Source organism: Equus caballus, chromosome 6 (assembly GCF_041296265.1).
Source record: "Equus caballus isolate H_3958 breed thoroughbred chromosome 6, TB-T2T, whole genome shotgun sequence".
Taxonomy (NCBI): Eukaryota; Metazoa; Chordata; class Mammalia; order Perissodactyla; family Equidae; genus Equus; species Equus caballus.
This window is the reverse complement of record NC_091689.1, coordinates 40,048,497-40,066,325: the sequence shown is the minus strand read 5'-3', so window position 1 is coordinate 40,066,325 and position 17,829 is coordinate 40,048,497. Positions and strand designations below refer to the sequence as shown.

General features: G+C 40.1%; 1 protein-coding gene across 2 annotated transcripts in view; it reads left to right on the top strand.

Annotated features, from left to right (window-relative positions):
- The window catches only part of USP18 (ubiquitin specific peptidase 18), a 59,957-nt gene that overhangs the window by 21,591 nt on the left and 20,537 nt on the right, over positions 1-17,829 (top strand). For both annotated transcript variants that reach the window (XM_023642820.2, XM_014740623.3), the window contains 3 exons: positions 1,623-1,892; positions 3,254-3,350; positions 4,351-4,496. In XM_023642820.2, the coding sequence (XP_023498588.1) occupies positions 1,730-1,892; positions 3,254-3,350; positions 4,351-4,496 (406 nt within the window). In that variant the 5' untranslated portion in view covers positions 1,623-1,729. The remainder of the gene's footprint in view (positions 1-1,622; positions 1,893-3,253; positions 3,351-4,350; positions 4,497-17,829) is intronic.

Sequence of the window (17,829 nt, the reverse complement as noted above, 5' to 3'; positions counted from 1 at the left end):
TGTGTCCTTGGACCTTTGGTTTGCATGAGGAAAAATCAAACAGGTAGAGAAAAATTTTATGCCTAAAAATGTTCACTTCAGTATTTTTTATAATTGTAAAAAATTGTAAACAACCAGGGTATTCCACAATGTTTTGTTACTATATCAGGCATCAAAAAAAATCTGTGAAGAGCTTAGAATGACTTGGGAAATTCTTCTTATAATGTGAAAAGGGAAAAGCAGTACAGTATCAACCATGGCAAAAATACATAGGAAGAAAGATTGAGAAGATAGATGGTGGTTATCCCTAGGTCCTGGGATTATGAGTAATTTATATTTCCTTCATTATACATTTTTGCGATTTGCAAATTTTCTTCATAAGTTAGCATTATTTGAAAAATAACAATCTTAAACATTATAATAAAAATCTTAAAAGAAAAGTATTTTTTCCTTGGAGGCCCTTTGTGTGTAAGGGGACCGTCTTCTCCAGGAACAGCCGTGAGTTCTCTTTCTGGCTGCTGTGGTAATTCTCTAGGAAACGTAGTTGAGTGGGACACATTTGAATGCTCCTACTTGAATTAAAATGAATATCTAGATGGAAGAATCACAGGCTTCAGGTTTGGAAGGGAAGTGAAAGATCCCAGCCCCCATTTACTGTTCAGTTCCTTTCTTCAGGGGCTGGCTCAGCCTCTGCTTCAATACCTCCAAGAGGGACAAATTTCAGCCGCTGGAGCTGGCTCCCTGGCCATGAGAAAGTTCCTATTTTCAGATGAAATCTCTTTGTAGTTTCACACAGTAGGGAATTTGAACCCCCCCCCCCCCCCGCAACCGCAAGCCCCAAAGACAAGAAGTCTCTGTCTGTGTCTCCTCCACATCGTGGCCTTTTAGCTGTGCGAACACGGCTGTTTTATTGCCTGTGGTACTCGTTCATTCATTCAGTGGTGGTTTATTGAATGCCTATCATGTACTGCACAAGGTGTAGTGGAAGTAGTTGAAAACACACAGTCCCTGCCTTCCAGGTGCTCACAGTTTAGGGTCTCAGGTCAGATGCTGAGAGTCTAAGATGTGCCTGTGGGAGGTTTATTGGGGAGTACCCTTGGGAACAACAGCTGGAATGGGTGAGCAAAGCAGGGATGGGCAGAGAGAAGAATTGAACTGCCAAACAGTTGCAACAGAGGCTCGGCTTGTCCTGAGCGGAGCTCTGGGGCTGGATGACCCTTCAGAGCTATTTCACCTTGAGGTGAGGCCTTTATCCCCGCTTGTTGTTCAGTCACTGGATAGGGATTGGCTGGCTTTCTTCTCTGAGGTAAATTCTTGGAGAGGGACTCAGCTGGGAGCTGTTAACCACCAGCACTTCCCTCCGCCTGGAAGTGGCATCTGTCCCGCAGGAGGAGTCCGGGCGGTGCATCACCATCCACCACACGTGGAGAGACAGTTATTCCCCACATTAGAACATGAAGAGTCAATTATTTAAGTTGCTCTGTGTACAAAGTGCGTGGGAGCATTGACAACACTCAGACCCATCTGAGGAGCCCGGACAGGCTAACCCCCTCCAAGACTTGGCTCTTTGGAATCAGAACTGATCACATGAATATGCTTTCTCCCTTCTCTTATCCTTACCTACTTGCTGTGTGTTTCCACAGAGGTCCCACCAAGGCTGACTCCTGTGAGCTCTTCCTGGAAGTGAGGTCGTGCAGTCCTAAAGACACGCCGGGCAGCTGGCGGCCTGGGGATTTTGGAGTGGTCACTAATGGGCAAGGTGTTTGGGGTTCCTGAAGATACTTGCTGGTCAGTCCTGGCTGAATCTCAGCATTGTGCGGCAGAAGCCGTTGAGAAGAAGGCAGAAGACAGCAACATGAAGAAGAAGCGGGAGCGGCTAAGAGAATGGTTCAGTGCCTGGGACTGCCCTCATGGTCATTAGATTCCTCCTATTTTTCTCGTTTTGACTGTGTAGAAATGCTTCACTCACTCGCTGTACTCTGGAACAGTAGAGCTTTGTGGCTAACGACTTCTGATCTCTTGTGCCTCCCTTTCTGCATCTGTAATGTGGGAATAATCATAGTACTGAGTGCAGAGGGTTGTTAGGAGGAATGAATGAGATAATCCATGGAAACTGCTTCAAACCAATGCTTGGCATGGAGCAGCTCTCAGGATCATCTCCGGTTTTTAGTGCCTGTGTGTCTAGGGGCACAGAGCTTCTGCTGATTGGGGAGGAGAAATCCGCACTTACCTGCTGCCCTGGATCTTTCCGTTCTTGTTACCCTGTCTTGTATGCACCACAAGCCTTTTCCCCATGAGCTCTGGGATTAGTGGTACTCCCTTCCTCTTAAATAACTCATCTCGTGGAGTGTGCTGGCCCTGGGCTGGGTTGGGAAAGGAGAGGCTGGTTGCTGGTGGGTCAGAGAATTGCTATCTTTTGGTTTTCTCATGTCCTCATCAGTTCCTTCTAGTTTCCAGCCTCTTGGGGTGAGTTTAGATTAGCGGATTGCCTCAAAAGCTTTCTTTTGATTTCCTCCAGCTATGTGGTGGGGCCTGGGCAGGGGCCTTTCCACTGGAGTCCAAAATAGACCAGCTGGGACATTCCTCTTATCCCCGAGCCCCGTAGATGCCCATTCTGACTCAACTCTGAGAGGAGCGTTTTGAATGAGAACTCATAATTCTCCCAGTTAGGCTTTCTGTAATGTTTTTTTCTTTTCCTTTGCTCTTACAACAAATCTTGTACTACTCATTTGACAATGAGTAATATGCTTTCTTGTGACGTCTCTTGTTTCCTAATGGACTGTTAAAACTTCTACTGCTATTTTGCTTTTCAGAGGTTCGTGCTTTCTCTCTCCTCTCCAATTTGTTTGCAAGCTCCTTAGTGAATTCTTTGTACCTCTGAGAATACAGGATTTCATGTCCTTAGTAGATTCTAGAAAAACATTTTTTTTTTTTTAAAGATTGGCACCTTAGCTAACAGCTGTTGCCAATCTTCTTCTTCTTCTTCTTCTTTTTTTTTTCTTCTTCTTCTCCCCAAAGCCCCCCAGTACGTAGTTGTATATTCCAATTGTAAGTGCCTCTGGCTGTGCTATGTGGGACGCCGCCTCAGCATGGCCTGATGAGCGGTGCCGTGTCCGCGCCCTGGATCTGAACCGGCGAAACCCCGGGGCTGCTGAAGCGGAGTGCGTGAACTCAACCACTCGGCCACGGGGCTGACTCCTAGAAAAACATTTGATTTTTGTTAAATCCCTTAGGTAGGCCTTGCCCTCAGTGTTTTGTTCTCTTCTCTTTATAGGCCCGGTTGGTTTACACAACATTGGACAGACCTGCTGCCTTAACTCCCTGCTTCAGGTATTGATCATGAACGTGGGCTTCACCAAGATATTGAAGCGGTAAGACTGTTATTCATGCTGAGAAACATTTATAGTATTTTCTGTTTTCAAATATTCAGTTGTTCACAGTGACTTGGAGTTTTAGAAGTCTTCTTTCAAAAGTTGCCAGAGAAAAGATCTTGTGGTCCCCATCTGGACTGCCCATTATGATCACCTAAGAAGTTTAAAAAAACATAAATGCCTAGTCCCACCCCAAGGCGTTTGGTTTCAGTTAGTCTAGGGTGGGGCCCAGGCCTTGGTACTTCTAAAAAGACTCCCCAAGTGATTTTAAAGTGCAGCCAGGCCTGCCAGCCAGTGATTTGGTTAGAAGGAAGTTGGGACTAGACCGGTGTCAAAGGAGGAGTAAATCAAGGGTAGGTCCACGGCTCTCTCCATTTTTTCCTCAAACAAAACACATTAACACACACGTATGTACTTTGCGTATGTCTACATATATATATAAACGCACACACATGTATGCTTTATCACACATCCTTTTCTGCCCTGTGCGTTCTCCTTTTTCCCTTCCATTGGCGTGGGCAATTGAGAGATGCCTATAATTTAATAAATCATTACCAGAGAGTACACTGGCATTGCTGCATGTTGCTCTTTCTTCCCAGGACTGAGACCAGTATTTCCTTTTCACCTTGGAATGCTTTGGGCTGGCCATTTTGCCCTGGACCCGCGACCTCCAGCATGTGTCCTTCACTTTAATGTGCTCGTTGGGCGGGAGAGGAGTGCAGGCAGCAGTGGAGCTTTTCTCTTCCTTTGGGGTGTGCTCTCTCTAGCCAGTTTGCCAGCATGGTGGTTCTCAACCTTATCTGTACATTTGAATCATCAGGGGAACTTAAAAATCTTGCTAACTGGGCCCCACCTCCGGAAATTCTGCTGCAGTTAGTCTGCAGACCTGGAGACTGGTGTGGACGTGGTGATCTGTGAGCGTTCCCCCAGGTGATTGCAGTGTGCACCCAGCATGGAGAACCATGGGCTAAGCAGGTTCCTGCTTGTTCTTGCTCCGCAGGATAACAGTGCCAAGGGGAGCAGAAGAGCAGAGGAGGAGCGTCCCCTTCCAGCTGCTCTTGTTGCTGGAGAAGATGCAGGACAGCCGACAGAAAGCAGTGCAACCCATGGAGCTCGCCTACTGTCTCCAGAAGTACAAAGTACCCTGTGAGACAGTCCTCCCAGCTCTGACCCCTGGCCTAGGGCCCCGAGGAGGGTGGGAGCTTGAGAAAGGGTAGGCAGAGGGGGAGGGACGGGGACTAGTGGTCATGGGCAAACGAGAAGGAAGTTAGGTAGATGGCGGACCCCTTGTATTGGAGACATTTGTATAGATCTGAAATGTTTTAAAGAGCCCGCATTTTTACAGGTGCAGAATTGGTATTATTTGTGCACATACTACTTTCACACTCACTCTTTTTTTGCGTCTCAGTAGAGTAAGCCTAAGAGTCTCCTCAAAGCTGATTCAGTTTCAGGTAAAGAATCTGAGGAAAACAGAACATAGCATTAATAAGGGGAAACCATGTTCTGCAAAAGAATACTTATAAATAGGTTAGTTTTTTTAAAAACAGCTTTATTGAGATGTCTGTCACATACTATAAAATTCACCCACTGAAAAATGTACAGTGGCCGGCCCAGTGGTGTAGTGGTTAAGTTCACACGCTCTGCTTTGGTGGCCTGGGGTTCGTGGGGCCTGGGGTTCATGGGTTCGGATTCCGATGCAGACCCAGCACACCACTCATCAAGACATGCTGTGGCGGCATCCCACATACGAAATAAAGGAAGATTGGCACAGATGTTAGCTCAGGGCCAATCTTTCTCACCAAAAAAAATAAAATAAAATAACAAAGAAAAATGTACAGTTAAGAGTTTTTAGTGTATTCACAGAGTTGTGCAATCATCCTCACAATCTAATTTTGGAGCATCTTCATTACCCCCAAAAGAAACCCCATATCCATTAGCAGTCCCTCACCATTCTTCTAAATTTTATAATTTTAGCTCTTATGTTTAAATCTGTGTTTCATTTTGAGTTAATTTTTGTGAATGGTGTGAGGTAGGTGTCCAGCTGCATTCTTTTGCATCTTGGCATCCAGTTGTTCCAGTGCCATTTCGTGAAGACTATTCTTTCCCCATTGAAGCATTTTGGTACTCTTATCAAAAATCAATTGACCATAAAAGTAGTTGTTTATTTCTGGACTCACATTCTATTTCATTGATCTTTATGTCTGTCCTTAAGCCAGAACCATACTGTCTTGATTACTGTAGCTTTGTAGTAAGTTTTGATATTAGAAAATGTGAGTCCTCCAATTTCATTCTTTTTCAATATTGTTTTGGCTCCCTGGCATTTCCATACAAATTTTAGGACCACCTTGTCAGTTTCTGCAAAAAAGCTAGCTGGGATTTTGATAGTGATGGCATTGAATCTGTGGATTAATTTGGGGAGTATTGCCATCTTAACACTGTTAAGTCTTCAGAACCATAAATATGGAATGCCTTTCAGTTTATTTGGATCTTTTTAAATTTCTTTCAAAAATGGTTTGTAGTTTCAGTGTACAAGTCTTGCACTTCTTTTGCTAAATTTATTAATGTGTTTTTTGATACTGTTGTAAATGGAATTCTTTTCTTAATTTTATTTTTCGGTTGTTATTGCTAGTTTATAAAATACGTGTGGTTTTTGTATATTGGTCTTATATCCACAATCTCCCTGAACTAATTTATTAGTTCTAATAATTCTTTTAGTAGATTCCTTAGGATATTTTATATACAAGATCATGTCATCTGCAAATAGAGGTGATTTTACCTCTTCCTTCCCAGTCTGGATGCCTTTTTATTTCCTTTTTGTGCCCAGTTGTTCTGGCTAGAATCTCCAATATGCTGTTGAATAGAAGTGGCAAGAACAGATATCCTTGTCTTGTTCCTGATCTTATGGGAAAGCAGTGAGTGTTTCATACCTACGTGTGATGTCAACTTTCATAGATGGCTTTTATCAAGTCGAGGAAGCTCTGTTCTGTTCCTATTTTGCTGAGTGTTTTAGTTAGGAAAGAGTGGTATTTTGTCAATGCTTTTCTGCATCAATTGAGATGATCATGTGGCTTTTGTACTTTATTAATATGTTTTGTTACATTGATTTTTTTATTGAGATAACATTGGTTTGTAACACTATAAATTTCACATGTGCATCATTATATTTTGACTTCTGTATAGACTACATCATGTTGACCACCAAAAGTCTAGTTTCCATCTATCACTGTACAGATGTCCCTCTTTACCCCTTTTGCCTTCCTCCCTCTCCTCTTCCCCTCTGATAACCACCAATCTGTTCTCTGTATATATCTGTTTGTTACTGTTTTTTTAAAATCTTCCATATATGAGTGAAATTATCCAGTATTTGTTTTTCTCTGTTTGACTTATTTCTCTTAGCCTAATACTCTCAAGGTCCATCCATGTTGTTGCAAATGGCAGGATTTCATCTTTTTTATGGCTGAGTAGTATTCCATTGTGTGTGTGTGTGTGCGTGTGTGTGTGTGTGTGTGAAGTGTATTTCATTGTGGTTTTGATTTGCATTTCCCTGATGATTAGTGATGTTGAACATCTTTTCATGTGCCTGTTGGCCATCTATATATCTTCTTTGGAAAAATGTTCAGATCTTCTGCCCATTTTTTAATACTTTCATTTTGTTGTTGTTGTTGTTGTTGAGTTGTTTGAGTTCTTTATATATTTTGGATATTAACCCCTTACGGGATATATGATTTACAGACATCTTCTCCCAATCAGTAGGTTGTCTTTCATTTTTTTGATAGTTTCCTTTGCAATGTGGAAGCTTTTTAGTCTGATGTAGTCCTAATTGTTTATTTTTCCTTTTCTTGCCCTTGCCTGAGTAGACAAGGTATTCAAAAAGATACTGCTAAGACTGATGTCAAAGAGGATACTTCCTATGTTTTCTTCTAGGAGTTTTAATGGTTTCAGGGCTTACATTCAAGTCTTCTGAGTTAATTTTGTGTATGATGAGTTAAGTTTTGTGTACGATGTAAGATACAGTGCCCCACTTTCATTATTTTGCTTGTGGCTGTCCAGTTTTCCCAACACCATTTATTGAAGAGGGTTTTCTTTCTTCATTGTATGTTTTTGGCTCCTTTGTTGAAAATTAGCTGTCTGTATATGTGTGGGATTATTTATGGGCTCTCAATTCTATTCCATTGCCCTGTGTGTCTGTTTTTCTGCCACTACCATGCTGTTTTGATTACAACAGCTCTGTAGTGTACTTTGAAATCTGGAAGCGTGATGCCTCCAACTTTGTTCTTGTTTTTTTTTTTTTTTTTTCAGAATTGCTTTGGCTATTCCGGGCCTTTTGTTGTTCCATATAAATTTTAGATTCTTTGTTCTATTTCCATAAAAAAAAGTCATTGGAATTTTGATAGAATTGCATTGAAACTGTAGATTGCTTCAGGTAATGTGGACATTTTAACTATATTAATTTTTTTAATCCATGAGCATGGAATATCTTTCCATTTCCTTGTGTCTTCTTTGATTTCTTTCAACAATGTCTTATAGTTTTCAGTGTACAGGTCTTTCACCTCCTTGGTTACATTTGCTCCTAGGTATTTTATTCTTTTTGTTGAGATTGTAAATGGGGTTGTATTCTTGATTTTTCTTTAGTTAGTAGTGTATAGAATTGCAACTGATTTTTGTGTGTTGATTTTGTACCCTGTAACTTTACTGTATTTATCATTTCTAAAAGTTTTTCTATGGATTCTTTAGGATTTTCTGTATATAAAGATATGTCATCTGCAAATAGTGACAGTTTTACTTCTTCCTTTCCAGTTTGGGTACCTTTTATTTCTTTTTCTGCCTAATTGCTCTGGCTAGGACTTCCAATACTATGCTGAATAGGAGTGGTGAGAGTGGGCATCCTTGCCTGGTTCCTGTTCTTAGAGGGATGGCTTTGAGTTTTTCACCACTGAGTATGCTGTTAGCTGTGGGTATGTCATATATGGCCTTTATTATGTTGAGGTGCTTTCTTTCTATACCCATTTCATTCAGAGTTTTTATCATAAATGGATGCTGAATCTTGTCAAATGTTTTCTCTGCATCTGTTGAGATGATCATGTGATTTTTGTTCTTAATTTTGTTAATGTGGTGTATCACTTGATTGATTTGCAAATGTTTAACCATCCTTTCATCCCTGGATTAAATCCTATTTGATTGTGGTATGTGGTCCTTTTAATGTAGTGTTGTATTCAATTTGCTAGTATTTTGTTGAGAATTTTTGCATCTATGTTCATCAGTGACGTTGGCCTGTAAGTTTCTTTTTTTACATTGTTCATTTAAGATGGATGTTTCCTTGTTGACTTTTTGTCTGGATGTTCTATCCATTGATGTAAGTGGAGTATTAAATTCCTCTACTAATATTGTGTTGCTGTCAGTTTCTCCCTTAGGTCTGTTAATAGTTGCTTTATATACTTTGGTGCTCCTGTGTTAGGTGCATATATATTAATAAATGTTATGGCTTCTTGATGGATTGTCCCTTTTATTGTTACATAATGCCCATCTTTGTCTCTTGTCTTTTTTGGCTTGAAGTCTATTTTTTCTGTATAAGTATGGTAGTACCCACTAGTTTTTGGTTGCTATTTGCTTGGAGTATCATCTTCTGTCCTTTGGCTCTGAGCCGATGTTTGCGTTTGGAGCTGAGATGGTCTTCTGGACACAGCATATCAGTGGGTCTTATTTTTTAATCCACCCAGCCATACTGTGTCTTTTGATTGGTGAATCAATCCATTTCATTTAGGGTGATTATTGATATAAGAGGGCTTAATACTGCCATTTTATCTTTTGTTTTCTGGTTGCTTTATGTTTCCATTGTTTCTTTTTCCTTGTGTTTCTGCCTGCCATTTCAGTTTGGTGTTTTCTGTGATGTGTTTCTCAGGTTTCTCTTTGTTTATGTTTTGTGACTCTGCTCTGAGTTTTTGTTATGTGGTTACCATGAGGTTTGTATAAAAGGTCTCATAGATAAGATAGTGCTTTTTCCGCTGATAACATCTTATCTCCATTAGCCTATGCAGATTCCATCCTTTTCTTCTTCCCCTTCTATGTTTTTGGAGTTGCAAATTTATCCCTTTTTTTGTGAGCACATTATCAAACTGAAGTGGTTATACTTCCTTTTTTTTTTGGTGAGGAAGATTGTCCCTGAGCTAACATCTGTGCCAATCTTTCCTCTATTTTGTATGAGGGACACTGCCACAGCATGGCTTGATGAGTGGTGCGTAGGTCTGTGCCTGGGATCTGAACCTGCAAACCCTGGGCCACCAAAGCAGAGTGTGCAAACTATGCCACTGGGCTGGTCCCGGTTATAGTTCTTTTTAATGCTTTATCTTCATTTAACTTTTATGTTATAATTAAGTGTTTACTAACCTTTTCTCATAGAGAGTTGTGATTTGCTGATTCTGCCTTGCTCAAGCTTTATAAACCTTTGCCTTTCTTTTTCAGTCTTAGGAGGGCTCCTTTCAACGTCTCTTGTAAGGCAGGTCAAGTGGCAATGACCTGCCTCAGGTTTTGTTTGTCTTGGAAAGCCTTTATTTCTCCTTCATATCTGAAGGATAACTTTGCTGGATTGAGTATTCTTAGCTGACAGTTTTTGTCTTTCAATATTTTGAATATATCATTCTACTCTCCTAGGCTATAGAGTTTCTGCTGAGAAATCTGCTTCTAACCTAATGGGGGTTCTCTTGTAAGTTATTGTACCCCACCCCCCCCCAGGCTGCCTTTAATATTCTTTCTTTGTCATTAACTTTTGACAATGTTATTTTCATGTGTCTTAAAGAAGGTCTTTTTGTGTTGTGATGGTTGGGTGTTCTGTTAGCTTCATGGATTTGTTCCTCCCCCAGGTTTGGGAAGTTCTCTGCCATTATTTCTTTAAATAAGCTCTCTGCTCCCTTCTCTCTCTGTCTTCTCCTTATGGGATACCCATCACCCTTATGTTGCTCTTTCTACTGGAGTCTCATAATTCCTGTAGAATTTTTACACGTTTAAACCTCAGTTCTCTCTCCTATTTGAGCATTGAGTTTTCTGTCTTGAGCTTGCTAATTCCCTCTTGCATGTGGTCTGCTTTATTTCCAATGCTTTCCAATGCATTCTTCATCTCATTTATTGAGTTCTTCAATTCCAGAATTTGTTTGTTTCTTTTTTTAGAGTTTCTAGTGTCTTTAGTAAAGTATTCTTTCTGTTCATTAATTTTATTCCTGAGCTCATTGAACTGCCTTTCTGAATTTTCTTGTAGCTCGTTCAGTTCCTTCATGACAACTATTTTGATTTCTTTTTCAGTTAGATCACAATCTTCCATGATTTTATGTTTGGTTTTTGGAGAGTTGTTATTTTCTTTTTGTGATGCTGTGTTACTGAGGCATTTTGTGGCACTTGAGTTACTGCTCTGCTTGTGCCTTTGTCATAGCCACCCTTCTTATTGAGGGAGAGCTGTGTTTCATTCTAACTGTTAAACTGACTGGAGATTGGAGGGCTTTCTGTTGTTTTCAGTAGGTGGCACAGTAGCACCAATATTTGATTTCTCTTACCTGAGCTGCCTGTGGCTGTATTTGAGGGTCTGCTCTTTCCACCCTCCTCTGCCTCTGTTAAGAGTGTCACCAGTGCTTTTGTCTTTATGGCAGCCTATGCCTCTGGGGATTGCTGTTGCCTTGCTGTTGCCAGTGTTGCTGCAGTTTCTGGCTTTGTGGCTGGGGGTACAGGGATGGCTGATGCTTCCACCCTGTCCAGGATTGCCTCAGTTAGAAGCACTACTTCCTGTAGAGGAAGAGGGAAGGTGAGGAGGGAGCTGAGTTTGTGGGGCCCTGCCTTTGCTGTTGTCCATATTCTTGTGGCTGCAGGTGCAACTGCACTTGGAAGGCTGCAGTGGTGTGTGTGCCTCTGCTGCTGCTACCAGGCTCTGAGCCATGGCCGAGGGCCTGGGACTGTGAGTCTTTGCCTCCCCTGTGGCTTTGCTCCCCGTGGCTGCAAGCACTGCCATGGCTGGGAGGCTGCAGTTATGCCCGTGCCTCCATGGCTACCCACCAGGATCTCTGCTGCGACTGGGTGGTGAGGATCCTGGGCGCTGCCTCTGCTGTTCCCCCAGTTCACTTCCTCTGTGTGCTCCAATCCACCCACCTTCATATATACTGATGTGTGGAACTCTCTGGCATCCTGATGTGTTGGGCAATGTAGCCTTTGTTGAGTTATGGATGTTTTAGTGACTGTAGATTGAAGGGGCGGGACAAAGGGATTGTCTCATACTGCTGTGAGGCTGTCACCTCCTGTATGTGTGTCTTTATGCAGTACTGCACTGTACTTGACTGCTGTAGCTTTGTAGCAAGTCTTGAAATCATGAAGTGTGAGCCCTTCAGTTTTCTTATTCTTTTTCAGAATTGTTTTGGCTTTTCGGGGTCCATTGAAATTCCATATGAATTTTAGGATGGGTTTTTCTATTTCTGCAAAAACCTTATTGGGATTTTGATAGAGTTTGCATTGAATCTCTAGTTTTCTTTGGGTAGTAATGTAAGACTGCAATTTAAATATTAGGTCTTCCTATCCATGAACATGGCATGTATTTCCATTTATTTATATTTTCTTTAATTCTTTCAGCAATGTTTTGTAGTTTTCATTGTACAAGTCTTTCACCACCTTGGTTAGGTTAATTCCCAAGTATTTCATTCTTTTTTTTTTTTATTGAGTTATTGATAGGTTACAATCTTGTGAAATTTCAATTGTACATTAATGTTTGTCAGTCATGTTGTAGGTGCACCACTTCACCCTTTGTGCCCACCCCCCGCCCCACCTTTCCCCTGGTATCCACTAAACTGTTCTTAGTCCATAATTTTAAATTCCTCATATGAGTGGAGTCATACACAGATTATCTTTCTCTCGCTGGCTTATTTCACTTAACATAATTCTCTCAAGGTCCATCCATGTTATTGCAAATGGAATGATTTTGTTCTGTTTTGCAGCTGAGTAGTATTCCATTGTATATGTGTACCACATCTTCTTTATCCATTCGTCTGTTGCTGGACACTTAGGTTGCTTCCACGTCTTGGCTATTGTAAACAGTGCTGCAATAAACATTGGGGTGCATAGGACTTTTGGGATTGCTGACTTCAAGCTCTTTGGATAAATACCCAGTAGTGGGATGGCTGGATCGTATGGTAGTTCTATTTTTAATTTTTTGAGGAATCTCCATACTGTTTTCCATAGTGGCTGCACCAGTTTGCATTCCCATCAGCAGTGTATGAGGGTTCCTTTTTCTCTGCAACCTCTCCAACATTTGTTGCTATTAGTTTTAGATATTTTTGTCATTCTAACGGGTGTAAGGTGATATCTTAGTGTAGTTTTGATTTGCATTTCCCTGATGATCAGCGATGATGAGCATCTTTTCATGTGCCTATTGGCCATCAGTATATCTTCTTTGGAGAAATGTCTGTTCATGTCTCCAGCCCATTTTTTTTTTTTAGATTTTTTTTATTGAGTTATTGATAGGTTACAATCTTGTGAAATTTCAATTGTACATTAATGTTTGTCAGTCATGTTGTAGGTGCACCACTTCACCCTTTGTGCCCACCCCCCACCCCACCTTTCCCCTGGTATCCACTAAACTGTTCTTGGTCCATAGTTTTAAATTCCTCATATGAGTGGAGTCATACACAGATTATCTTCCTCTTGCTGGCTTATTTCACTTAACATAATTCTCTCAAGGTCCATCCATGTTATTGCAAATAGAATGATTTTGTTCTGTTTTGCAGCTGAGTAGTATTCCATTGTATATATGTACCACATCTTCTTTATCCATTCGTCTGTTGATGGGCACTTAGGTTGCTTCCATGTCTTTCCAGCCCATTTTTTGATTGGGTTGTTTGATGTTTTGTTGTTGAGTTGTGAGAGTTCTTTATATATTATGGATATTAAGCCTTTGTCAGATATATGAGTTGCAAATATTTTTTCCCAATTAGTGGGTTGTTTTTTTGTTTCAATCCTGTTTTCATTTGCCTTGAAGAAGCTCCTTAATCTGATGAAGTCCCATTTGTTTATTCTTTCTATTGTTTCCCTTCTCTGAGAAGACATGGTGTCCGAAAAGATCCTTTTAATACTGATGTCAAAGAGTGTACTGCCTACGTTTTCTTCCAGAAGCCTTATGGTTTCAGGTCTCACCTTTAGGTCTTTAATCCATTTTGAGTTTATTTTGGTGAATGGTGAAAAAGAATGGTCAATTTTCATTCTTTTACATGTGGCTTTCCAGTTTTCCCAGCGCCATTTGTTGAAAAGACTTTCTTTTCTCCATTGTATGCCCTCAGCTCCTTTGTCAAAGATAAGCTGTCCATAGATGTGTGGTTTTATTTCTGGGCTTTCAATTCTGTTCCATTGATCTGTGCACCTGTTTTTGTACCAGTACCATGCTGTTTTGATTACTGTAGCTTTGTAGTATGTTTTGAAGTCAGGGATTGTGATGCCTCCCGTTTTGTTCTTTTTTCTCAGGATTGCTTTAGAAATTCAGGGTCTTTTGTTTCCCCATATGAATTTTAGGATTCTTTGTTCTAATTCTGTAAAGAATGTCATTGGGATTCTGATTGGGATGGCGTTGAATCTGTAGATTGCTTTAGGTAGAACGGACATTTTAACTATGTTTATTCTTCCAATCCATGTACATGGAATGTCTTTCCATCTCCTTGTGTCGTCATCCAATTCTCTCAGAAAGGCCTTGTAATTTTCATTATATAGGTCCTTCACTTCCTTAGTTAAGTTTACCCCAAGGTATTTTATTCTTTTTGTTGCGATTGTGAATGGTATTGTATTCTTGAGTTCTTTTTCTGTCGGTTCATTACTGGAGTATAGAAATGCTACTGATTTATGCAAATTGATTTTATACCCTGCAACTTTGCTGTAGTTGTTGATTACTTCTAACAGTTTTCCAATGGATTCTTTGGGGTTTTCTATATATAAGATCATGTCGTCTGCAAACAGCGAGAGTTTCACTTCTTCCCTCCCTATTTGGATTCCTTTTATTCCTTTTACTTGCCTGATTGCTCTGGCCAGGACCTCCAGTACTATGTTAAATAAGAGTGGTGATAGAGGGCATCCTTGTCTTGTTCCTGTTTTCAGGGGGATGGCGTTCAGTTTTTGCCCATTGAGTATGATGTTGGCTATGGGTTTGTCGTATATGGCCTTTATTATGTTGAGGTAGTTCCCTTCTATGCCCATTTTGTTCAGAGTTTTTATCATAAATGGCTGTTGGATCTTGTCAAATGCCTTCTCTGCATCTATTGAGATGATCATGTGGTTTTTATTCCTCAGTTTGTTGATGTGGTGTATCACGTTGATTGACTTGCGGATGTTGAACCATCCCTGTGTCCCTGGTATGAATCCCACCTGATCCTGATGTATGATTCTTTTGATGAATTGCTGAATTCTGGTTGCCAAAATTTTGTTTAGAATTTTTGCATCTATGTTCATCAGTGATATTGGCCTGTAGTTCTCTTTTTTCGTGGTGTCCTTGTCAGGTTTTGGGATCAGCGTGATGTTGGCCTCATAGAATGTGTTAGGAAGTGTTCCATCTTCCCTAATTTTTTGGAATAGCTTGAAAAGGATAGGTATTAAATCCTCTCTGAAAGTTTGGTAGAATTCCCCAGGAAAGCCATCTGGTCCTGGGGTTTTATCCTTTGGGATGTTTTTGATTGCTGTTTCAATCTCTTTCCTTGTGATTGGTCTGTTCAAATTGTCTGCCTCTTCTTGAGTGAGCTTTGGGAGATTGTAGGAGTCCAAGAATTTATCCATTTCCTCTAGGTTATCCATTCTGTTGGCATATAGTTTTTTGTAGTATTCTCTTATAATCTGTTGTATTTCTGCAGAGTCTGTTGTTATTTCTCCTCGCTCATTTCTGATTTTGTTTATTTGAGCTTTCTCCCTTTTTTTCTTTGTAAGTCTGGCTAGTGGTTTGTCAATTTTATTTATCTTCTCAAAAAACCAGCTCTTTGTCTCATTGATCTTTTCTACTGCCTTTTTCATTTCAATAGTATTTATTTCTGCTCTGGTTTTTATTATTTCTCTCCTTCTGCTGACTTTGGGCTTCATTTGTTCTTTTTTCTCTAGTTCAGTTAGGTGTGCTTTAAGGTTGCTTATTTGGGATTTTTCTTGTTTGTTAAGATGTGCCTGTATTGCGATGAATTTTCCTCTCAATACGGCTTTTGCTGTATCCCATATGAGTTGGTATGGCATGCTATCATTTTCATTTGTTTCCAGGTATTTTTTTTATTTCTTCTTTAATTTCTTCAATGATCTATTGCTTGTTCAATAGTGTGTTGTTTAGTTTCCACATCTTTGTGCCTTTCTCAGCTTTTTTCTTGTAATTAATTTCTAGCCTTATAGCACTATGATCTGAGAAGATGCTTGTTATTATTTCAATTTTTTTAAATTTGTAGAGGCTTGCCTTGTTTCCCAACATGTGGTCTATCCTAGAGAATGTTCCATGTGCACTTGAGAAGAATGTGTATTCTGCTCTTTCAGGGTGAAGTGATCTATTTATGTCTATTAAGTCCAATTGTTTTAGTTTTTCATTTAGCTCCACTATTTCCTTGTTGATTTTCTGTCTGGATGATCTGTCCATTGATGTGAGTGGGGTGTTGAGGTCCCCTACTATTATTGTGTTGTTTTTAACATCTTCCTTTAGGTCTGTTAATAGTTGCTTTATGACTCTTGGTGCTCCTGTGTTGGGTACATAGATATTTATAAGCGTTACTTCTCCTTGATGAAGTGTCCCTTTGATCATTATATATTGTCCCTCTGTGTCTCTCTTTACCTGTCTTATTTTGAAATCCACTTGGTCTGATATGAGAATTGCAACACCTGCCTTTTTTTCCTTGCTATTTGCTTGAAGTATTGTCCTCCACCCCTTCACCCTGAGTCTGTGTTTGTCCTTGGGGCTGAGGTGTGTTTCCTGGAGGCAACAAATTGTTGGATTGTGTTCTTTAATCCATTTTGCCACTCAGTGTCTTTTTATTGGAGAGTTCAATCCGTTTACATTGAGAGTGATGATTGATGCATGTGGACTTAATGCTGTCAATCTGTTGCTCATTATCTTGTTTTCCTGTGTTTCTTTTCCTGTGTGCTTTAGCCTACCCATTTAATATGCAATTTCTTATGCTGGGTTTCTTAGATTTTTCCTTATTTATGATTTGTGACTCTGTTCTGTACTTTATTTTAGTGTCTACCTTGAAGTTTGTATTTAGAATCTCGTGTATAATATAGTCTATTCTCTGGTGGTCTCCTACCTACTTGACCAATACTGATTTAGACCCTTTGCTCTTCCCCTCCTAAATAATTATTTTCATTTTTTATTCCAACTCGTCTTATTCATTTGTAGTTAGAGTGCTAAGATCGTCCTTGTTTTGGTAGTTTCCTTACCTTTACCCTAATGCTATAATTGAATATTTGCTATCCTGTTCTGGTTCTATCCATCAGTCTCCCTAGTCTGTGGATTGTGTCCCCTTTCTCCCTTTTTTCTTTTTTCAAGTATGAGAGCCTTCTTGAGGATTTCTTGTAATGGAGGGCTTTTAGTTACAAATTCCCTTAATTTTTGTTTGTCTGGAAAAGATTTAATTTCTCCCTCATATCTGAAGGAAATTCTTGCTGGATAGAGTATTCTTGGCTGAAGGTTTTTATCCTTTAAAGCTTTGAATATATCACTCCATTCTCTCCTAGCTTGTAGGGTTTCTGTAGAGAAATTCGCTGACAGTCTGATAGGGGCTCCTTTATAGGTTATTCTCTTTTTTTTCCTTACTTCCCTGAGTATTCTCTCCTTATCATTCCTATTTGCCAACTTTACTACTATGTGCCTTGGGGTAGCTCTTTTTACAGTGACAAATCTAGGAGATCTAAAACTCTTCTCTACACACATTTCTCCGTTGATCCCTAGATTTGGGAAGTTCTCTTCAATAATTTCGTTAAGCACACTTTCTGCTCCATTTTCCTTTTCCATATTCTCTGGAATTCCTATGATCCTTATGTTCTTACGCCTCATTGGATCCATTATCTCTCGGAGATTTTCCTCATTTTTTTAAATTCTTAGTTCTCTTTCTTCCTCTGTCTGGCGCCATTCAGCCTGTCTGTCCTCGATTATGCTAATTTTCTCCTCTATGTTGTCTACACGGGCATTCAGGGAATCCGTATTCTGTTTTATCTGGTCCATTGTGTTTTTCATCTCAAGTAATTCTGTTTGATTCTTCTTTATGATTTCAATCTCTTTTGTGAAGTAACTCCAGAACTCGTCTTGTTTCTCTATCTTTCTCTCTACCTCCTTGAGTTTTTTGATTATAGCTGCTCTGAATTCATTATCACTTAGTTTACCTAATTCCAAGTCCTCAGGACTTAATTCTGTGTTTTTATTGTTTTCCTTCTGGTCTGGGGCTTTTATAAATTGCTGGATGGTAGAGGAGCAGTTTTTTCGCATGGTGGTAGAATTCAGTTGCAGTTACAGCCT